Source organism: Schistocerca cancellata, chromosome 4 (assembly GCF_023864275.1).
Source record: "Schistocerca cancellata isolate TAMUIC-IGC-003103 chromosome 4, iqSchCanc2.1, whole genome shotgun sequence".
Taxonomy (NCBI): Eukaryota; Metazoa; Arthropoda; class Insecta; order Orthoptera; family Acrididae; genus Schistocerca; species Schistocerca cancellata.
This window is the reverse complement of record NC_064629.1, coordinates 22,989,158-23,013,853: the sequence shown is the minus strand read 5'-3', so window position 1 is coordinate 23,013,853 and position 24,696 is coordinate 22,989,158. Positions and strand designations below refer to the sequence as shown.

Sequence of the window (24,696 nt, the reverse complement as noted above, 5' to 3'; positions counted from 1 at the left end):
GAGGACTAGAAAGTGGGCTAAGGATCTCAATGCACGATGGACATGATGCGCTATGTAAGGCACCCTTCCCCATTGGCTCGCTCTTTAGGAAAATTTCGAAAAATGTAGGTAAAACCCTACAGGGCACCATCATATAAAGGCCAAAATGTGTGAAACTCCCTTTAGTCACCTCTTATGACAGGCAGGAATACCTTGGGCCTATTCTTACCTATTCTTACTCCCTGACGCGGGGGAGGGGAGGGAGGGGGGGGGGGGGGCAGCAAGGTGCACAGCAGACGTATATGAAGTCCAACTGGCCCTGTGGAATGCCCAACATGGGGGGCCTGTCTGCCTGGTGGCACCAGGGGAACAATAGAATCACTGGAAAAGGGTCTCTGTCACAAAAGTCATCATAGGACGACCAATGTAGGGAAGCCACGAGGGCAGGGGAGGAGATTGTGGGATCAATAGCAGAGAAGGTGCCATGAGCAGCACTGAAGGAGGGGGAACCACCATCGAGGAGAGACAAATTGAGGTCCGTAATAAGTTGACCAATTAGGATGCCCCTACCCGTTGGAGTGACACTCCGCCACAGTGGATAGTGGGCACTGAAGTCCCCAAGGAGAAGAAACAGGGGCAGGAGTTGCTGGTTTAAGGTAGACAGTGCTACGTAAGGAAGTGGGCTACCTGGAGGGAGGTAAACACTGCAAATGGTGAGTGCCAGAGTCATCTGCACTCGCACCACTATCAATTCCAAGTTGGTACATAGGGGGATTCACTCGCTAATGACATCGGAGTGAACAAAAGTGCAGACCCCACTGGATGCTACACCGGGGCCAGCACAGTTCCGACAGAATGCCCGACAACCACGAAATGTTCGAGAGTGGCCATCACGGAAATGTGTTTCTTGAAGAACAAGACAGAACACAGAATAGGAGGAGACAAGATGTTGCACTTCCATTAGGTGACAATAGTATCCATTGCAATTCCACTGGATGATCGTGTGGTGAGAGTCCAAGGGGTAGACATGAAGAAGCCGAGGAGGACGTCAGCTCACTCGGTCAGTAGTTGTCACCGACAATGATGGGGTGACATCCATAAATAAGATTTCAGACACAGGTTGCAAGGAGAGAGATGGTACCCATGGGGGCACCGGCGGTGCCTTGTCTTGGGATTAATGTTGTTCTCCTCCTCCTCCTCTTCTTTCTGAGGACTGGGTGGCAGAAGCAGCTTTGATCAACAGGGCACAGCGGGGTACAGGCTTCTGCAAGATCTGGAACCGAAGGAGAGCGGGCGACCTTGGGGTGCACAGACGGTGCGCCCTGTGGCCAAGTGGTTGTAAGAGTCTTCCGACCTGAGAGATGCCGAGGAGAGAGGTCCCAAGAGCAGATGCCAAAGAAGGGGGGCACTTCTTCAGCTGGGGAGGAGTAGCGGCTCCCTGATAGGAGGTCGTGGGAACTGCAGGGCAGGGGGACGGGGGAGATGGACGGGGCTGGGTAAGGACGAGGGGGGAGGAGGAGGAGGAGGAGGAGGAGAAGTTAAAGATAGTGACACTGGATGAAGTCTCTCATACTTTTGGTGAGATTCAGCACAAGACAGACAATCAAGGGGCTTGTATTCTTGAATCTTCTTTTCTCTCTTCTAAGGCAGGCAATCCGGACACGAGGGGAGTGGCAGTCAGCACAATTGACACACACAGGTGGCGGAACACAGGGGCTTCCCCATGGAGTGGGTGGCCAATCACCACACAAAGGGTCTGCCATACAGCAGAAAGACACGTGCCCAAAATGCATGCACCAATCCCCCTCGAAAGCCAGAATGAAGGTGCCAGTATCGGTGCGATTGTCTTTGCGACCCCTTCTGCACACATTGAACAAAATGAATGCCACGCCACTCCAGATCAGCTTGGAGTTCCTCATCAGTTTGCAGGATTGGGTCCCTATGAAAAATTATTCCCTGGACCATATTCAGAGATTGGTGAGGAGTAATAGACAGCAGGACATTGCCAAGACTATCACAGGCACAACGAGCTGCGGACTGGGTGGCAGAAGCAGCTTTGATCAATAGGGAGCCCGACCGCATCTAACTAAGAGACTCCACTTCACCAAACTTGTCCTCGATATTTTCCATGTAAAACAATGCCTTTGTGGTGGTGAATGTGTCCCCATCCATCCTAGTACAGACAAGGTAAGGGGAAAGGGTTTCATCCCAAGACGGCGAGTGTGGCCCCCCTCCTATGGTGTAGCCAGGGAATGATCCTTCGCGATTTGAAGAAACGGCCATTTGAGAACAGCCAGATTTTTGCAGCTTGATACGCTTCATGCGCCAAGCTTCTGCCCTGATACCACCCACTCCGACCATGGGTTCTCCCCATCGGCACCACCCAGCCAAAGCGAGGGCCTTCTGCCACGGCGGCCGTTGCCAGGAGTACCAATGCTCCAAGAAGATTAGCAACCAATTCTTGGCATACATGGGTAGCAAACAGTTCAGGTATCAGTAGCGTGATCCCTGTGTTGTCAGGGGGCTCAGCCATATGGATACATAACAGCTCCACCACACGGACTGCCTACAAGTGATGGTGATACAGTGGGGAAGGAAGGGGGGAGGGTTGGAGGGAGGGTTGAGGGAGGGATGAAGTGGGAAGGAAGGAAGGAAGGAAGGGAGAGGAATCCATAGTGTAGATATTAGGGAGGGAGTTCTTCCCCGTATGGCTCACACTAAAGACAGGATATTTTGAAGTGGAGGTGAAACCTCAAGCAGGTGTGTCATGCCAAAAAGGATGAAAGAACAGGTAAAAAGAACAAAATTGCAACCAATATGGAAAACCAAGTGGATAGCTAGGTCAACATAAATCAGAAGACAGAGAGAGGAAGGAGGTGGCAACAGGGAAGGAGCGAGGATAGGGAAGGAGGTCAGGGCGAAGGAAATGCAGCCTGCAGCCAGGGACACATGAACTCATGAAGGAACTTTTCTTTTTTTTGGTGTTATGGTTTTAGGGCGCAAAACTGCTAAGGTCATTAGTGCCCGGTCTGTGACTTAGGAAACAGTAAAAAAACGAAAACGGAAACTAGCAGCAATGGGAACGAAAGTCATAAAATTGGAGAAACTAAAAGCAGAAGGAAGGCTTAAAAATTCACTACAGAAGGGGGTTGGTTGTCCCAAAAAAAACTTCAAATGACTGACGACATTTCACTGGCACGAATGAACTCTAGAACGCGATCGGCCGATCGCGTGTCATCTGCTAAAATTGACGATATATCAGGCGACAGCTGTAGACGGAGTAAAATAGGGGCACTCAATTAAAATGTGTCTTACCGTCTACAACTGAGAGCAGTGGGGACAGAATGGGGGAGGATCACCGCTTAAAAGATGTCTATGGCTAAAAAGACAGAGCCCTATCCGGAGTCTAGTTAAAATTACCTCCTCCCGACTACGTGTTCGGGAGGAAGAGGTCCAAGCACAAGGAAGAGTTTTCACGTCCCGCAATTTATTTTGGGGAAGTGTCGACCAGTGCGCGTGCCATAAATGAACAACACGACGACATAAAACGCTCTGTAGATCAGCGACGGGAATCGATGGAATAGCTGGCCGAAGAAGAGAGACTGCAGCCTTGGCTGCAATATCGGCCACCTCATTTCCGCAGATATCGTGTCCCGGGAGCCAGAGGAACGCCACCGAGACGCCCCCCAGGTGGAGCAAGAGCAGACAATCCTGAATCCGGTAGACCAGAGTGTGCACAGGGTAAAGAGCTTGGAGACTGAGGAGAGAGCTGAGAGAATCGGAGCAGATAACGTACTGTATCCGCTGATGGCGGCGGATGTAGTGGACAGCCCGGAGAACAACGTAAAGCTCCGCAGTATAGACCGAACACTGGTCGGGAAGCCGAAAGTGATTTGGGGTGTCGCCAACAACATAGGCACTCCCTACACCTAACGATGTTTTCGAGCCATTGGTGTAAATAAATGTGGCTTCCGTCATTTGTGCACATAGAGCAGCAAATGCCCGACGATAAACAAGTGAAGGGGTACCATCCTTGGGAAATCGACAAAGGTCACGGAGCAGGCAGATCCGGGGACGGAGCCAAGGCGGTGCTGTACCCCAAGTTGTCAAGAAGGTTTTAGGAAAGCGGAAGGAAAGAGAATGGAGCAGTTGACGGAAGCGGACTCCCGGTGGTAGTACGGAGGAGGGGCGGCCTGCATACCCTACATCAAAGGAGGCGTCGAAAAATATGTCATGGGCTGGATTAGCAGGAATGGAAGACAGATGGCTGGCATAACGGCTCAGAAGGATTGCTCACTGATTGGACAGCGGAGGTTCAGCAGTCTCAGCATAAAGGCTTTCCACAGGGCTGGTGTAAAAAGCTCCAGACACTAAATGTAATCCACGGTGGTGGATAGAGTTGAGATGCCAAAGAATAGACGGCCGAGCAGAGGAGTAGACTATGCTTCCATAGTCCAATTTCGAGCGCACTAAGGCGCGATAGAGGCGGAGAAGGACCACTCGGTCCGCTCCCCAGGAGGTACCATTCAGGACACGGAGGGTGTTGAGGGATCGCAGACAGCGAGCCGAAAGATACGAAATGTGGGAAGACCAGCATACTTTTCTGTCAAACATAAGACCCAAGAATTTAGCGACGTCTGAAAACAGAAGGTTGACAGGTCCTAGATGTAAGGAGGGTGGAAGAAACTCCTTACGTCGCCAAAAATTAACACAAACGGTCTTACTGGGAGAAAAACGGAAGCTGGTTTCGATGCTCCAAGATTGGAGGCGATCGAGACATCCTTGAAGACGTCATTCAAGAAGGCTGGTCCGTTGAGAGCTGTAGTAGATCGCAAAATCGTCCACAAAGAGGGAGCCCGAGACATCATCAGGAAGGAGACAATCCATAATTGGATTGATGGCAACGGCAAACAGTACAACAGTACAACACTCAGCACGGAGCCCTGGGGTACCCCGTTTTCTTGGGAGAAAGTACGGGAGAGAGTAGTGTTCACCCGCACCCTAAATGTGCGCTCTGCCATAAATTCGCGAAGAAAAAGGGGCAGAAAGCCCCAAGAGAACAGTGTGCGGAGGATACCTGTCCTCCAACAGGTATCGTATGCTCTCTCCAGATCAAAAAATATTGCTACTGTTTGGCGTTTCCGGAGAAAATTATTCATGATATAAGTGGAGAGAGCAACAAGATGGTCAACGGCAGAACGATGCTTTCGGAATCCGCATTGGGCAGGTGTTAAAAGACTGCGGGACTCCAGCCACCACACTAGACGGTAATTCACCATACGCTCCAAAACCTTACAGACACTACTCGTGAGAGAAATGGGGCGATAGCTAGAGGGGAGATGTTTGTCCTTTCCAGGTTTCGGAACGGGAACGACGATAGCTTCCCGCCATCGTCTGGGAAAAGTACTGTCGGTCCAAATTCGATTATAAAGGCGAAGGAGGTAATGCAGACTATGGGTTGATAAATGCAGCAACATTTGGACGTGGATACCATCCGGTCCTGGGGCGGAGGAGCGAGAAGAAGAGAGTGCATGTTGGAGTTCCCGCATGGAGAAAACAGTATTATAGCTTTCGCGATTTTGAGAGGAGAAAGCAAGAGGTCGCACTTCCGCTGCACATTTCTTCGGGAGAAACGCTGGCGGGTAATTGGAAGAGCTCGAAATCTCATCAAAGTGCTGACCCAACGAGTTAGAAATTGCGACGGGGTCCATGAATGTATCATGCGCGACAGTGAGCCCAGACACCGGGGAGAAACTAGGCGCGCCTGAGAACCGTTTAAGCCGACTCCAAACTTCCCAGGAGGGAGTGAAGGTGTTAAATGAGCTAATAAAGAATTTCCAGCTTGCCTTCTTGCTATTGCGGATGACGCGACGGCATCGCGCACGGAACTGCTTATAGCGGATACAGTTGGCCAAAGTAGGATGGTGGCGGAAAACGCGGAGAGCGCGTCGCCGCTCACGTATTGCATCACGGCATGCCTCGTTCCACCAAGGAACTGGGGGGCGCCGGGGCAATTCGGAGGTGCGTGGTATTGAATGTTCCGCAGCCGTAAGAATAATGTCGGTAATATGTGTGACCTCATCGTCGACGCTTGGAAAGTGACGGTCATCGAATGTCGCTAGAGACGAAAAAAGTGTCCAATCAGCTTGGGCAAACTTCCATCGTCGCGGGCACATGTATGGCAGTGGAGGCTGCAGTCTAAGGACACATGGAAAGTGGTCACTCGAGTGTGTATCATCAACGGCGAACCATTCAAAGCGCCGAGCTAGCGGAACAGTACCAACCGCAAGGTCCAAATGAGAAATTTGTCGTGGAGGCAGATAAAAATGTAGGGATCCCAGTGTTGAGGCAAACTAGATCCGCTTGGTGGAAGACGTCTAGCAATAGTGAGGCACGTGGACAAGGATGTGGAGATCCCCAAAGCGGGTGGTGGGCATTGAAGTCCCCAACCAGCAAATAGGGGGTGGAAGCTGACCAAGAAGATGAAGGAGATCAGCTCGTGCCATTGGTGTGGACGATGGAATGTATACAGTACAAAGAGAGAACGTGTATCCGGAAAGGGAAAGACAGACGGTGACAGCTTGGAAGGAAGTGTTTAAGGGGATTGGGTGATAATGGAGAGTATCATGGAGAAGAATCATGAGTCCTCCATGGGCTGGAGTGCCTTCAACAGAGGGGAGATCATATCGGACGGACTGAAAATGAGGGAGAACAAAGCGGTCATGGGGACGCAGCTTTGTTTCCTGAAGACAGAAGATGACCGGCGAGTAGGATCGTAAGAGGATCGACAATTCATCCCTATTGGCTCGAATGCCGCGGATATTCCAGTGGATAATGGACATGGGGTGAACATAAAATGGAGGAATGTGACCAAAGTTGCTGTCAACTCAAAGACTGCTCGGAGCTAGCGACCGACAGCATGGAATGGCATTCAGCCGAAGGCAGAAGATCCTGATCCATAGGTTGGTCAGGAGCAGCTCCTGCCACCAGCGATCGGCCACCAGCAGTGCGCCTCGGCGACACAGAAGACGGCCGAGGGAGATTTCCGCCAGGTGGTGCTGTAGATGGGACACACCTTGGCAGAGAAGGAGAGGAACTGGTTTTTTTTTTGTAGCCTTCTTAGAAGTATGATGTTTAGATGAAGGAGGAACCGATGGTTGGGAAGTTGCGGTACATAAAAACTCTCCACGAGTATGCTCTTTTTTGGAAGGCTTGGTGTCTGACTTTTGGGCTCGAGATTTAGCAGAACCCGATGAAGGGTGAGCCATAGAGTGGGCAGGCGAAAGTGGTGAGGTTGAACGGGCGATCTTTGCGCTGGCCGATCTGACGACCATGGCACTAAAGGTGAGGTCGCAAGTCTGCGTGGCCACCTCCTTTGTTGGCCGAGGAGAAGCAAGGACAGTGCTGTATTTTCCTGTCTGAGGCACGGTGGGCTGGCGACTGGCAAATAATTTTCGAGCAGCAAAGGTCGACACCTTTTGCTTCACTCTTATTTCCTGGATGAGCTTTTCGTCCTTAAAAACGGGGCAATCTCGAGAGGAAGCAGCGTGGTCACCCATACAGTTGATGCAGTGAGGGGATGGAGGTGGACAAGCACCCTCATGGGCATCCTTGCCACACGTAACACATTTGGCCGGATTGGAACAGGACTGGCTGGTGCGATTGAACTGCTGACACCGATAGCAGCGCGTAGGGTTTGGGGCGAACGGAAATTATCTCATAACCTGCTTTGATTTTCGATGGGAGTTGAACTTTGTCAAATGTCAAGAAGACAGTGCGGGTTGGAATGATGTTCGTGTCAACCCTTTTCATAACTCTATGAACAGCCGTTACGCCCTGGTCAGACAGGTAGTGCTGAATTTCTTCGTCAGACAATCCATTGAGGGAGCGTGTATAAACGACTCCACGCGAGGAATTTAAGGTACGGTGCGGTTCCACCCGGACAGGGACGGTGAGGAGCAGAGAAGTACGCAGCAATTTTTGTGCCTGGAGGGCACTGACTGTTTCTAACAACAGGGTGCCATTCCGTAATCTGGAACAAGACTTTACAGGACCTGCAATTGCGTCGACACCTTTCTGAATAATGAAAGGGTTGACCGTGGAGAAGTCGTGACCTTCGTCAGACCGAGAAACAACAAGGAACTGTGGCAACGATGGAAGAACTGTCTGTGGCTGAGACTCAGTGAACTTACGTTTGTGAGCAGACATAGTGGAAGGTGAGGAAACCATTGCGGAAGAATCCCCCATGATTACCAGCGTCTTCGATGGCGCGCTCCTCCCTTGTGGGGCCCTCACTGAGGGCACTCCCGCCTTAGGTGATTGTTCATACCTCAGGTCACACCTCCCGACAAACGGACGGAGGGACCAATCGGCACTTTCGGAAGGTATCAGCTCAGGTAATCACCCCTCCCTGGGCCTGGCCGTTACCAGGGGGTACGTACGTGTCCTACCTGTCTACCCGGGGCGGGAAATTACGCGTTACCATGTCACCGGCTACGCATGGAAGTGCGTGGGTCGGCCTTCAGACACACACAGGGAGGAAAAAAGAGAAAGGGAAAGGAAAGAAGAGGGGTCTCAAACGCCGCAGCGGAGAAAAGTGCAGAGAGAAGCGGGAAGGAAAAGAGAAGGACAGAGGAAGGGCGAAGACTCGCAAGTATAGAAAGCAAGGGATTTGTTACAGTTTAGAGCGTCCGTCTCCGGACGTAGGCACAAACCATACTCCCAGAGGGGGAGAAAGGGAAAGAAAGAGCCAGAGGTGAGGGGGGGCGAAGATGGGGGAGGGGGAAGGATGAGGAAAGGGAAGGTATGCAGCCCGGAAAGGAAGGAGGGCCACATTAGCTCGGGGTCCCGTGCTCGCTACGCACGGGGGGGGGGGGGGGGGGGGGGGGGGGGGGGGGGGGGGGGGGGGCAGACCGCGATTGTACAATCTGACCGGTGTCGACGTTCTGGCAGATGGACGACCGATTGCGGGAACAGGAGACGGTAGTACGGATGCCCAGGTGAGCTAAAAACATGGGCAGCATAAGCGACCAGTAGATTTTGGCGCCTCAACCGCAATGAAGGGACACCTACCTCCGCAAGTATGCTGTCCACTGGGCTGGTCCGGAAAGCACCAGTGGCAAGGTGTATTCCGCTGTGTAGGATTGGGTCCAGTACCCGCAGCGCAGATGGGGATGCTGAGCCATAAGCCAGGCTCCCATAATCCAGACGAGACTGGATTAATGCCTGGTAGAGCCGTAATAGGGTAGATCGGTCGGCGCCCCAGCGGGTGTGGCTCAAGCATCTCAGAGCATTTAGGTGCCGCCAACACACCTGTTTAAGCTGCCGGATATGAGGCAGCCAAGTCAACCGGGCATCGAAAACCACCCCCAAAAACCTGTGTGATTCCACCACTGAAAGAAGTTCGCCGTCAATATACAGCCGCGGCTCCGGGTGGACAGTACGTCGCCAGCAGAAATGCATAACGCAGGTCTTGGCTGCCGAAAATTGGAACCCATGAGCTACAGCCCAAGACTGCGCCTTGCGGATAGCACCCTGTAGCTGATGTTCAACAGCTGCAATGCCAGTAGAGCTGTAGTAGAGGCAGAAGTCGTCAGCATACAGGGTAAGCGGAGACAGAATTTCCCACCGCTGCAGCGAGCCCGTTTATTGCGATTAAAAACAGGCAGACACTGAGGACAGATCCCTGTGTTACCCCGTTCTCCTGGACTCGGGAGGAACTATGGGAGGCTGCGACTTGCACGCGGAAGGTACGATACGACAGAAAATTTCGGATAAAGATTGGCAGAGAGCCCAAAGACCCCAACCGTGAAGCGTAGAAAGTATGTGATGACGCCATGTCGTATCGTACGCCTTCCGCATGTCGAGAAAGACAGGGACCAGGTGCTGACATCGGGCAAAGGCAGTACGGATGGCAGACTCCAGACTGTCGGTGGCGGAGCAGCCTTTATGGAACCCACCCTGAGACTCCAGTACCCAATTCAAGCGTCGGCTCACCATCCGCTCGAGAAGCTTGCAAAGAACGTTGATGAGGCTAATGGGGCAGTAGCTGTCCACCTCCAAAGGGCTCTTGCCCGGTCTCAAAACGGGGATGACATTGCTTTCCCGCCACTGCGACGGAAACTCACCCTCGACCCAGAGACAGTTGTAAAGGTCGAGGAGGCGTCGCTTGCAGTCCACTGAAAGGTGTTTCAGCATCTGACGGTGAATGCGATCTGGCCCAGGAGCAGTATCAGGGCAAGCAGCAAGGGCACTGTGAAATTCCCACTCACTGAATGGATCATTGTAGGATTCAGAATGGTGGGTGCGAAAAGAAAGGCTCCGATGTTCCATCCACTCTTTAATGGAGCGGAAGGCCAGTGGGTAATTGGAAGAAGCGGAACTGAGAGCAAAATGCTCTGCCAAGCTGTTGGCAATTTCGTCGGAGTCTGTACAAACTGCTCCATTCAGTGAGAGCGCAGGGACGCTGACAGGGGTCCGATAGCCATAGAGGCGTCGGATCTTGGCCCAGACCTGCGATGGAGAGACATGGAGGCCAATGGTGGACACATACCGCTCCCAGCACTCCTGCTTGCTTTTGGTGGATAAGGCGGCGGGCCCGCGCACGCAGCCATTTGAAGGTGATGAGGTGTTCAATGCAGGGATGTCTGCTTGTGACGCTGTAGCGCCCGCCGGCGATCTTTAATCGCCTCAGCGATCTCAGGCGACCACCAAGGCACAGTCCGCCGCCGAGGGGACCCAGAAGAACTGGGAATGGCAGATTCTGCGGCAGTAACGATGCTGGTGGTGACTGAGTGAACCACCGCATCAATGTCGTCATTAGAGAGAGGCTCAATAGCGGCAATGGAGGAGAACAAGTCCCAGTCAGCCTTATTCATAGCCCATCTGCTGGGGCGCGCAGAAGAGGGACATTGTGGCAGTGACAGAAGGATCGGAAAGTGGTCACTGCCACACAAGTCGTCATGCACACTCCATTGGACAGACGGTAAGAGGCGAGGGCTACAGATCGAAAGGTCGATGGCGGAGTATGTGCCATGCGCCACGCTGAAGTGTGTGAAGGAACCATCATTTAAAAGTGAAAGATCGAGCTGTGCCAATAAATGGTCAATGGTGGCGCCTCGACCTGTTGCCACTGACCCACCCCACAGAGGGTTATGCGCGTTGAAGTCGCCCAGTAACAAGAAAGGTGACGGCAATTGGGCTAGCAGCGCAGCCAGCTCATGCTGCGCGACGTCACCATCCGGTGGAAGGTAAAGACTGCAGACGGTAATAGCCTGTGGCGTCCACACCCTAACAGCGACAGCCTCTAAAGCTGTTTGTAGAGGGACAGACTCGCTGTGAAGAGAGTGAAGGACATAGATGCAGACGCCACCAGACACCCTTTCATAAGCTGCACTGTTCTTATAATAACCCCGATAGCCACGGAGGGCGGTTCGCATTGCTGGAAACCAAGTTTCCTGAAGAGCAATGCAGAAGAAAGGGTGAAGGCTGATAAGTTGTCCGAGCTCAGCTAGATGATGGAAGAAACCGCTGCAGTTCCACTGGAGGATGATATTGTCCATGTCCAAGAAAGGCGTGATGGGACTGGGAAGGCAGATTACGCCGCTGGGTCACCTGCCGCCTCAGATGGAGCACCGGTGCAAATGCTATCCATTGCGCCTGAGGGACCGGCGAGATCGAAGTCCTCAGCGGACGCAAGAATCTCCACCTCATCCTCAGATGCAGAGCTTGTAGGTAGTGGTGGAGTAGGAGCCACCGCAGGTGCCTTCGTCTTACAGGGCTTCAATGTCGTTTTCTCTCGCTGTTCCTTCGGTTGCCGTTGTTGAGAGGGCTTATTGGTGTCAGTCTCCGGAACCGAAGATGATCGCGAAGCTCGACGACCAGCGACCTGTGGCTTCTTCAGCCACTGGTTGGTGTCTGCCGTGCCGCTGGTGGGAACCTGGGAAGGGAGGGACCCAAGGGATCCCTTTCAAGCGAGAGAAGCCGAAGAAGACTTACGCTTCTCTGGCTTAGAAGTGGGGACTAGTGTCCCCGGTGGTTTAGTGGGTGCTGCTCCCGAGGGAGATGGTGTGGGAGCAACAGCAAGAGAAGGGGCCCCCATCGTCAAGGGGGCAGGTGAGGTCCTCTGACGCTGAGAGCTGACTGTCTGTGGTGCAGCTAAAGGAGCTGGAGCAGGAGTGACAGTGGAGGCATAAGATGACATCATGCGCACGGGATGTAGCCGTTCAAATTTCCGCTTAGCCTCAGTGTAAGTAATTCGGTCCAGGGTCTTATATTCCATGATTTTGCGTTCTTTCTGTAAGATCCTGCAGTCTGGCGAGCAAGGTGAATGAGGCTCTCCACAGTTGACACAGATGGGAGGCGGAGCACATGGAGTATCTGGACGAGATGGGCGTCCGCAATCTCGACATGTGAAGCTGGAAGTACAGCGGGAAGACATATGGTCGAACTTCCAGCACCACATCGGGGGAGGGATATAGGGCTTGACGTCACAACGGTAGACCATCACCTTGACCTTCTTCGGTAATGTATCACCCTCGAAGGCCAAGATGAAGGCACTGGTAGCAACCTGATTGTCCCTCGGACCCCGATGAACGCGCCGGACGAAATGTACACCTCTACGCTCTAAGTTAGCGCGCAGCACGTCATCAGACTGCAAAAGTAGGTCCCTATGGAAAATAACACCCTGGACCATATATAAACTCTTGTGTGGTGTGATGGTAACGTTAACATCCCCCAACTTGTCACAAGCAAGCAACCTGCGTGACAGGCAGAGGATGCTGTTTTTATCAAAACTGACCCAGAGTGCATTTTAGACAAGCCCTCCACCTCCTCAAACTTGTCCTCCAAATGCTCTACAAAGAACTGAGGCTTCACGGATACAAAGGATTCCCCATCTGCTCTGGTACAGACGAGATACCTGGGCGAATGCATGTCACTGTCATTCATTGCCTTTCGTTCCTCCCATGGTGTGGCCAGGGATGGGAACGATTTGGGGTAGTAAACATTAGCTTTAAAATGAGCCCTTGAACGCTTAGAGACTGCTGGTGGCTGGCCGCCAGCAAGAGATGATGTACCAAGCTTCATTGCGGGACATCCGCCCTGATGCCACCTACTCCGACCAAGGGCCCTCCCCATGGGCGCCACCCAGCCACATCAAGAGCCACCTGGCAGGATGGCCATTGCCGGGAGTCCTGATGCCCCAGGGAGAAGGGCATCTACTCCTTGGCATACATGGGGAGTAAACGGCGCAGGCATCAGTAGAGCTATCCCTGTGTTGTCAGGGGGCTACAACCAACAGGGTACATGGCAGCCCCACCACAACGGACTGGCTACTGTGCTGGATCTTAGGTGCAAAAACGTATAAGGTCATCGTCGCAGCTAAAAGCAACACTGCACAGTGCAGCGTGGTAATCGCACCCAGGGACGTATCCTCGCCCAAGAGATGGAAAACGAGCGGGACACCATTGCAACGACGAGAAAGCCGGCTAAAGGTCTCAATGCAAGACAGATACAGTGCACCATGTAAGGTGCCCTTCCCCAATTGGCTCGCTCTTCGGAACAATTTAGAAAGATGGAGGTCAAACCCGAGAGGGGACCATCACATAATGCCGAAAAGGTTGAGACTCCTTTTAGTCACCTCTTACGACAGGCAGGAATACCGTGGGCCTATTCTTACCCCCGAACCCGCACGGGGGAATGAAGGGTGGGTCGACTGAAACAGCAGAATTCAGCTTCTCAGATTTCTCCTTTTTGTTCCTGTCAGGTTTCAGTGTTTGCTAGCCTTTTGTCCTTTGGGCCTTTTAAGCCTCCACAACCCGAAAGTAGGGGTGGCTCAGTATATAAAATAAAACTACACGTTAGTCTGCTATGACCGATGCAGAGGTGAAGTAGGACAGTGGATTCCTCTTGAGAGAAACAGACATAGGAGCACTACACAGCAGTAGTCTCCTTGATAGTGCAGATTTTATTGGAGGGTGCAGTAGCATACCAGATGATGTTCCATATCTGAGTGATGAGAGATCATACTTGCACCAGCAAATCAGCACATGGAACGGTCGAAGCACATGTTGGGTGATTAATCTCTTCTCTAGCCGAACAGTTGGCCAGTTCATTCCCTGGGGTACCCACACAACTTGGGACCCAGAGAAGGGCGGCTAGATTGGTAGTCCGAGTAAAATAAGAGAGGTCATGGATAGCAGATATCACAAGGTGGCAATTTAATAACATCAATCAATGACCTGGACACTGATCAGTGAGTCACTACACATCAAAATGCATTTGAGGAAGGTCTCTTTAATAGGGCACTGTTAAGAACTATCAGCACTTTGGTAAAAAACATTACCTGCAACAAACGTTCCTAATTGGTGGGATATGTAAAAGCATATCCCATCCTATGCATGGTTTTAGAGCCATCAATGTAAATGGCAGTAGCAACTTTATACCCCTGAAGAACTGAGGGGGAATAGAGATCAAAAGGTCACCTGGGTGACTAACTTCATGTCCTTGAAATATGACTGATCCTACTTCATGGTCCACATGCTAATCACGACATGCATGTGAGGAAACACAGGTAGCACATCCTAAGAAAGTTAGATGAAGTTCCTACAAAGAGCCTCAAAATGCATTCTCAGTAGCAATCCTACCCAAATGTGGGTGTCAGGGGGTCAACATCTCTTATACGCACAAAGAACTTGAGTTGGATGAAAAGGAAATTGCCAGATAGTGATTGCATAGGTGAGTAAGAGTTGGTACCCTTGGAAATGAAGAGGGAAAATCCACACTTTCACAAGCAGACTGTCAATGGGACTACTCCAGAAGTTGCCAGTGGCCAGTCTCACCCCACAATGATGGTCCAATATGAAAGCTGAAGGTGTCACTGAGCCCTAACATAACATCCACCTTGCAAATGGGGATGAGACCACAGACAGGTAAATGAAGAGTAGAGTAGCACAATCTGCACCCCAAGAGATGTGGGCAAGGAAGCAGAAAGTGTCAAGTTTCGAGATACAGCTAGTCTTTAGTTCATAAATATGAGGGAGTCATGTCACCTTTATATCAAAGAGGAATTACAAAAAAATTGGGACTGTGCAGCAACATTCAAGCATCGGGCATCCAAGCCACAAGAATGTGCGAAGAGATCATAAGGTTGACAGCCAAAAAAATGCATTGGACAGCACTAATGTGCGCAAGAGTACCGTCACTGAGGAGACATGGATCAAGATCGGGAAGAAGCTGATCAATCACAATGCCCCTACCAGACAATATGATCCTTATCCAAGGGGATGGTGTGCACCAAAATCCCCAAGTAGGTGGAAAAAAAAGGGGAGAGGGAGGAGGGAGTGTTCTGGATTAAGATGGTCATTGCATAGTAAGCGCCCTGCCTGGAAGTAAATAAATGGTACAAATGGTGATCACTGGGGTTGTTCACACATTCACTGTTATTGCTTCCAACATGGTGCAGAGGGGAATCGACTCACTGAGGACTTCTGTGAAAACCAATCTACAGATCTCTCCACATGCTCTCTTGTAGAACAACAGAACGTAAGGCCAAAGACTTGTAGAGTGGTCATCCGAGAGCAATGCAGAGCACAACACGAGAAAATTAGTTGCAGTTCTGGCAAGTGACAGTAATATCCACTGCAGTTCCACTGGATCTTCACATTGAGGGTGTCCTGAATAGGCATGAAGGGACCAGGAAGACAGGTCAAGCCCCAGCATCACTGCCACTGAAGGGGTTGGAACAACATCAACGAACATCAGTTCAGGGTCCAACAGGGTAGGGGAATCTGGTACCTTTGCAGACACCCGAGTAGCCTTCACTTGAGATTTCTTCTCTAACTCTTTCACAACTTTTGGTGGTAAAGATTTTTGTGAGGGTTTATCCACTGTAGGTGTAGGAATACAATAAGAGCAGACAGCCCTAGGACCATAATTTTGTGGCTTCCTCAGTCACTGGCTGAGGCTGGGTAGCTGATCTGTAGATTTTCTGGGAGAGGGTTCTTGAATGGGAATCCTGTCACGAGTAGACACCGGAGGAGAATGCCCTTCTCAAACCAGGTGCGAGGAGTTGGTCCCATAGATAGGATACCTACAACATAGCCTCAGGTCTAAGGCTCGTGACTGACAACTCCAGCATCTTGAGCCAGAATGCCAAAATGAGGTCTAAATTAGTACAGCGACTGGCTGTGAGCTGGCTAAGTCAATGTTTGCAATGTAATGATAATTACTACATTATTTCTTGCCAAATGTGCTTCAACATTAGTCACCATTAAATTCAGTTAACTGGACTGAACACCATAACTACACAAGCAGAATTAGATCTGTTGGGCAAGCATGAGAGGAGGGCAACAGCATGAAGTGTGTCTCCCTTAAGAAGACCTCTGCATTTTATGAAATGCTTTTTAGGATCATACAGAAACTTACACTGGATGGTCAGGCCCCACTTCAGTCACATACAATTTGAAGGTCTTTACTACCATGCATTCCTGAGAAGACAGTGCCAGAGACCGAGTACCAGCCTTAGCTTTAATCTAACAACTTGGTATCCAACTGAGTAACAGTTCACTGGCATATATTTAACACTCTTGGAAAAGTCCTAAAAACTTTCAGCAGAACTATACCTCGGTACACCTGAAGCACCTAATTATTTCAACATCAAAAGTAAATATTATGTATCTTACATATTTTTAAATTGGTATGACTAAAGATAATCATCACAATGAAATGCAATTAATATACTTTGGTACATTCAGCTACAGTTAACACACATTTCACTTTTCACTTTTTGTGATAAAAGTTAATACTAACAGCTGCACGTACACTACATTGACGTGGTACATCCAGTTCATAGAACGAGTTCCCTATATCCTCTGTCACCTGGCTAAGGCTAGCCCTTGGCTTCACAATATTTGTGACCTGGTACACTTTTCCTAATTTGTCCTGTACCATCTGGTCTACACCCCTCCCAGGGCTACTACCTAGCAACAAGACTTCTTCCTACTCTCTTTTTGTACCAACCTACACCAAGTTTCTTTGCAAGAAGTCTGCTGCACCATACTGTGACATACAGCTGGATGAGGCTCTTCCCATCCTACTTCGGCTAGCGAGTCAAAGGGGGAGTTGTTACATATATTAAGATAGAACTCAAATTCAAAAAACATTGATACAAGTAGATTTTGTAGTGATCAGTGCACAGGAGTGTGTTCGTGAATTAATATTGAAAAATAGTTCACTTTTAATTGTAACTGTATATAATCCCCACTGGGAAATTTCAAACTGTTTATGAGGAATCTTGATTCCTTACTGTTCTGCCCGACAGACAACAGCAAGCAGTTAACAGTCTATGGCTACTTCAGTGGAGATTTTCTTGCGGATTCTGATACGAAAAATGATCTGGAAAACTTATTTTTATCCTATCCTTTCATCTCTGTAGTTAACTTTCCAACACAGTTGGATAGACAGTAGGACCCTAATTGATAATGTTTTCTATAGTGAGGCTTAAAGCAAGAAAAATAACTTTACTCAGTAACAAATGCTCCACTTATCATGATGCAAAGCCAGTGCCTTACAGTATGGATTCTCCTAAGTGGAAATCAGTTATGATAATTAATACCTCTAGGACAAATGTTTTTAAGAGTAGTTTACAAGAGATGACCTGGGAGTAAATTTATAATGACTCAAATGCTAACATTAAATTAAATCTATTTCATGATAAATTCATATCATCTGAAAATAGCTCTCCACATAAGCTGATCGAACTGAACAGACATGTCAAAAACCATGGATAACTAGAGGGATTAAAGTATTTTGTGAAAGGAAAAGGGAAATGTATCTGTTGGCAACAACAAATATGAATCCTCCACTAGTTTCACACTACAAAAACTACTCAAAATTACTCAAAGATTACTAAAATATCAAGGCACATACATGTCAGAAATCAGTAATTCCAACAATGGACTTATGGCTAGCTATATGGAATGTAGTGAAACAAGAGACATGACAATCAGCAACAGAACAAGATAACACGACTACTGAATTGAATGGAAGGGCTGTAAATGATGATTAACAGGTATCAAATAAATATTTTAATCATTTCTTAACTATAGTAGAAAGTATAGGGACAAACCGTTCATAAGGAAAATAACAGCAGTGTGTTGACAAAGTAACTCACATAATTAAATCGTATGAATGTATTACCAACTTTTTCTGAAGTTAATAAAATTATACATTCTCTAGAAAATAGAAGCTCATCTGGTTTTGAAGGAGTTTCCAATTGAGTACTAAAGATTTGTTGCCATATAATATGACCAGTCTTATCCAAGACACTGATGGTGTTGAACAGTAGTCTTTTACATTAAAAAATTAAGTTTTACAGGAGTATGGAATAAAAAGCCTTCTCAATATCAAACAAATATAAAATTATCACTATCCACATTTCATTAATAAAATATTAAATTAAAAATTGGAATATAAATTTCAAGCTACATATTAAACAAGAAGAGAGATGATGTTGCTATATGAACAAACTAATGTATGTGACTGCAGTTCAACACTACTGATAAGTAATACATTACTTTCTCAAGGCACTCTGCCAGAGAGACAGACATATGCCTTTTAGCCCTCTATGCGAAAAGTGATAAGGGAGATGTCAATTACTACTGACCTGCTTCACTGCTGATATTTTCTAAAATTTTTGAGGTGGTGATGTATTCTAGAATAGTATATCCCCTCAGCAACAATATCCACAGCAAATCACACTTTGGGTTTCAGAAACACCATTTGCATGTTCACTCACCAGATTTTACAAGCAGTAAATAAGAAAATACTGCCAGTCGGTATTTTCTGCGAGCTATCAATGGCATTTGAGAGCGTGAATAACGTATACTCCCAGATAAACTGAAGTCTTATGGGATCAAGGGAACAGCCTACCAATGGCTAGTGTCATAAAATCAAAAAGAAAGCAGAAAATGATACTTAGCAATCAAACCAATATAGTTCAGGGTCAATTCTGACGGGGGGGGGGGGGGGGGGGGGCGGATGTCATACGGGTTCCCCCAAGGCTCAATCTTAACTCCACTACTGTTCCACATATATGCAAACAATCTTCCATCTAATATACAAGTGGAATTAATTCTTCTGTGCATAACACTAGTATTGTAAACAATCCAGGTATACACACAGACACTGAGGTAATGATAAACAAGGTTCTTAAAAGTTTCATTGATTGGTTTTCTGTGAATGGCCTTGCCCTTAATTTTAAAAAGGCAACATAATCAGTACTGCACATGACAATTAATGGAAAGGAAACAATAAATAGGGTGGAAACTTCAAAATTTTCAGGCTTCCATGTTGACGATAATTTAAACTGGAAAACACACATTTTGAAACTCCGAGAACAACTCGGTTCAAGCACATTTAAACTCAGATTCCGGTCTGGGGTAATTCATCTATGAGAAAGAAAGCCTTTGCTGCTCAAAACCATGCTGCAAGAATAATATGTGGTGCTCCCCACGATTATCTCGTAGGCATCTGTATAAGAAGTTCTTCACAGTATATATATTATCTCATGAAGTTTGTTGTAAATAGTCCACTGCAGTTCACAGGCAAAATGATGTACATGATTACAATAGCAGCAGGAAAAATAACAGTCGTTACGCCACATCAAGGGTGTCTTTAGCACAAACAGCAGTGCAAAATGCTACAACAAAAATTTCTGATCACTTACCCAGTGATATAAAATGTCAACAGAGAGCAGTGTAAAATCTGAAAACAAACTGAGAAAGTTTTTCCTTGACAACTACTCCTACTCCGTAGAATTTCTAATACTGCAATGTGTGGAACGTGGTGGGTGAGGAATTCTTAACCCGTCTGTATATTATTTTAAAAAAAGAAACAAAGTTCAGCATGTAACTATATTTACAAATTAATTTACGATGTGAGTGAATGACTCATTCCACATCATTAAGATATATCGTGTAAAATGATCGATGGAACGTGTAACTAACTCATTCTATGATAGGTAATTATTTCCACATAACTTAGTATTACTCACCCCACGATCGCGAAAATTACTATGCCCAGTAAGAAATAATTTGTCTGGTAATACAAAAGATTGTTTACAACTCTTTTTTCCCATTTGTCAAGATCACGAAAGTTTGGGATTTGAAATCTCGCCGACTCCAGCATAAAATCACCTAGACTTCGTAAGGGTGCTATTTCTACATCCATCTTACTACCTTTTTTGTTCATTATTTGGGGACTCACTTACTCAACGCTATCAATATCACTAGTCTCAGCACTGACAACCAATGCCAAGACAGTAACTTCCACTGATGAATAAGTAGTGCGTCAGATCAAAGCTGTAGCCCGGGTGTTTATGGGTAACAAATACCATAGGCTTCAGAGATATCACTTTCGATGAAAGAATCGATAATATGCGGAAGAGGAATGTCAAATAGCATTGCGTGTAATAAAATACGCTTAACTAAACCAGTTATGTATCACACAAAACTGCATGTTTCTGTTGTTGATACCTGCACGATAAAGAATATGGCACGTAATTAACTAAAAGTCGGTGCAGGGATGGGCAAAGGCTTCCGCTAGAATTCTACATCCACATAATTCGTAAACCACTGCGACGCCCAAACTAAGTCGACAATCGGCGCGGTGAATAATGAGTAACACGAATGATTTACAAGGAATCGCCTTGTAAATAGATATTAGATTGATAGCTTTACCTAGCATTCTACACATGAACTGAAGCCTGTCACCGGTTTTCCGTACGACTGAGCCAATGTGACTGTCCCATCTCATGTCCCTACAAAGTATCACACCCAGATATTTTTATGACGACCGATTCCAAATGCACCTTGCTGATACTGTACCCATAGTCTACTATGTTCTGTCTTTTGTGATGTGCACCGTTATACATTTTCGAATCTTTAAAGAAAGTTGTCAGGCTTATCGAGACCATAATGGATATTTGTGCACTTTTTTTCAGGCCGTAGTTAATTAGAGATAACTGCATCACCTGTGAAAAGTTTTGAGGTCACTATTAATATTGTCTGCAGGGTCATTAATATCAAGCATGAACAGCAAGGTTCACAACGCACTTTGTTGGGGCACATCTTAAGTAATGTCTACATCTGATAATGACTCTCCATCCAAGATAAAATGCTGCGTCCTCCATACCGAAAAATCCTCAATTAGTCACAAATTTTGCTTGATACACCATACATAGTCATAGCTTTGACAATAAATGTAGGTGGGTCATTTCATTGCAAATCATTAGATTTTAGATTAAGTGGGTTGGATAATGGTTACAGATTTAAATGAACTTTGGTACAGTTAATACCTCCACTAAAGTAAGTCCATATCTCAGCTACTGAAATGTGAAACCCCCAGGGAGCTGAGCTAGGCCCTCCCAAAGTTACAATTTTGGTCGTTTTTTCCAAAAAAGATGATAACATGTGTGACGTCCTAGATCCTGTACTACATCAGATGTAGTCAAAATGTTGGGGTCATTTGAAAGGTAGTACTTCTTCCTTGTAGGAGAAAGCAATAATGTGTTGCAATGGTTTATGGTTCGAAAGTAATACATAGACAAACAACTACACAAGCTATCACATGTTTGCAAGTTTCCAATATTTTTTTATCTCATGTGTGAATGATAGTGCTGAAACAATATTTGGGGTGTATAGAGAGGTGATAAGGCTGAATTCACAAAATAAATTTGATTGTGTTACTTGCATGCACACACTGACTTTTGGAGTTTTGAAAATTCTGAAATCATCGAAAATCACTATTTGGGACGTCTCCAAATGCAATGTGTGCAAAGTCACAGCATGCTAAAAATTGCTTCATTATGTAGCTTGTATCTATGTCTAATTACCCCCAAAATATCTTTGCTTTGTGTTAATCCAATGCATAGCTTTTTTACTGTACTCTTTAACAGCGTGTACATGTCGATAAGGACAATATTGTAAGTGCCACAGAATTTGACACAAGAGACCCATTATTCTGCAACATATTCAGTGTGAATAAGTAAAAATAATATGTTTCACATTCTGAACACATCAGTCCAAATGAAGGCAAGATACCACTTAGAATCGTAGACACAAATAATGTAAGAAGACAGCCTGATATCTTGCAATGATACTGCTTGGTATTGTACTGGAGGCTGTTGTGCCTCTACATTGTGTGTGAGATAACCCATATCACACCTCACGGAGCATGAAGTATGATACATCTTAACAACATCCTTTCCAGCAGATATAAAGAGGTGGTACTCTCTTGTGTTGGGAATTGTCCTGCACTGATCAAATCTTTCACTCAGTAGCATTGCACTGTTACTTTCAATGTCTTCTGAGGACACAGAGAAGACCTGTATACCCTCTATCTCTTGTGACGCAAATTCAAAAAGTGCTTGTGCAGTGAGGATTGGGGATGAAGTTCATGAAGACTCCTCCTGGCAGCCAGTCTTTTGACTGTCCCCCCAACTCCATCACAGGCACTCTTCCTGTGGCTAGTGGCAAAGAAATGCCACTTAGCATCAATTCTGAAGTCCTGAGGATGCAGTGTCAGATTTTTTAAAATTTTCCAGTTTTTATCTTGAGATGATGCTCCATCTGAATAGTGAATTTTTCCTAAGTGTGACATTATATCTTTTATACGGGGAATAAAGGTCTTCTGATAATAGTGTACTGCAGCTGTTGAGAGAATAAGATAGTCACTTATTATGCGCATTGTCTTTACAGTTGATGATGCTGACCCTGATTTCTGTAGATACACTACAAAAGGATGCACTGTGGCCTGGGATTGTTGCCAGTGAAATTCTTGTGTTGCATCTTGTACAATAAATGACTGATTCTCAGAAAAACCTCCAATCACAATACACCCTGATGGGCTGAGTGTTTCTTTCAGTGAAGCTAGAGAACGTGATTGATGTTTTGTTATAAAATGATGACTTTTGAGCAATTCCAGTTTGTTGCAAAAATTGTGTATGAAATCATCAACTGTTTCCACCACTGATATCAACGTGCACTGATCTGTTGTGATCCACAGCATGTACTGGACATCGTCAGCCAAAGACAGTGCTTCTGATTTTGCAAGAAGAGCTGAAATACATTGCACTCCAGGGCACTTATCACACTTACTATATAACACACAGTCTTTGCATTCTGTAGAGCAGACAATCTTCTCAAGTAAGTCTGTAGTTGTCTTACTAAGCTTGGCGATGTCTAACATCAGCTTCATGTTCTGATGATGAATCCAAAACCCGCTGCATGGGTTCCATGAGCATCAGCGAGTACACACCAGTTGGGATGCAACTGTACAAATTTCGAGAAACCAATTTTATAAGTGGGAAACTTCTCTTTGAAGGCTGCATACAGCTCCTTCAAAGTCACAAAAACAAGGCATTTCTGCTTGTGTTCTTTAACGACACATTCCGATCGGATAGATACAAAGTCTTTCATCCCTGGACACAAATGACTGTACTCATCATCTTCATAAAATATACAAACAGTATCTTGTACATTATCACATAAAGACTTATGTCCATGATGTGTCACATCAGGCAAGATTCCTTGTTTTTCCTTCAGTGCCCTGGCCTTCCGTACCAAATATTCTGACACCTCAAATCCTCTAGCACAGTATGCAATTGCCCACTTCAAAAGAAGGAGACTGATAATCTTGATTTTTATTTCATAGGTAGCTGTATTACATTTTTCTTTTAGCTGTTCAATAATATCAGCAAAGTCTGTCTGGTTGGAAGCTGAAGGGATATGATCCTCATCATTAGATTTTGTAGCTTTGAGACCCATTTTCAAGTGCTCAAGGTCAGCAGAGCAGATTTTCTTGTACTTCATTTTGCCATGTGAGACTTTTTTACTACTACTCAGACACCATTTCTTAAGTGGTGACACACTGAGAGCACTACATATTCACTGCAGCTACAAATTCTTCAGCAAGCTGAATACTATCACTTGTATCGATTGAACATTCATTCTCTTGGTTGCCTCTTATACTGGTGTTGACCATGCAGTAACACTTTGAGCACAGAGATTTGCCAGGTGTAAGATTGACATTACCAGAAAGCTGCCTACACAGCTCTGTGGAAATAACTCTGAGATTTTTTTACCACAGTCTTGTGACGAGAGAATGGGTCACAACATACATGACCAAAAATGTGTGTAAAATTGTACAGGTATACCTTCTCATGATGGTAACACAAAATTTCTTCATCATCAATTTGTAATCCTGTATGAACAGCCAATAGGTGTTTCGTCTCATCACTATAGTCACACATGCGTTTGAGTCCTCATTGTCCACAGTAAGATAGTTTATGACACTCCTGTCCTAATGCTATACCAAGGAAACATTTCTCCATGTCATCCACACACTGACCATGCACTTCACGACTCACTTCCATACTGAACTGTAGTGTCATGCACATTCTTCATAAGATGATTCAATACTGTGCACAATGACAGCACAGCTGTGATTGGATGGTGGTGGTGGACCAATTAGGATTCCTGGGCTGGCACAACTGTATTACAGGTGGTGTGTTAGGTTGCTATCTGTACATAAAAACAATAAATTACTATTACATGTATCTGGCTTTCCACAAGTGATGAATGGGACATTTGGAGTTAGGGAAATCAAAAGAAAATGTTTAATGTAAATCCTTGATTTCTTTAGCTGTAATTCAAACAT

At 46.7% G+C, this 24,696-nt stretch overlaps 1 protein-coding gene across 2 annotated transcripts in view; it reads right to left on the bottom strand.

Annotated features, from left to right (window-relative positions):
* Nucleotides 1-20,361, bottom strand: part of LOC126183205 (PRA1 family protein 3) — a 71,481-nt gene extending 51,120 nt beyond the window's left edge. For both annotated transcript variants that reach the window (XM_049924980.1, XM_049924979.1), the window contains exon 1: nt 20,033-20,361. In XM_049924980.1, the coding sequence (XP_049780937.1) occupies nt 20,033-20,229 (197 nt within the window). In that variant the 5' untranslated portion in view covers nt 20,230-20,361. The remainder of the gene's footprint in view (nt 1-20,032) is intronic.
* Between the last annotated feature and the right edge of the window lie 4,335 nt (nt 20,362-24,696).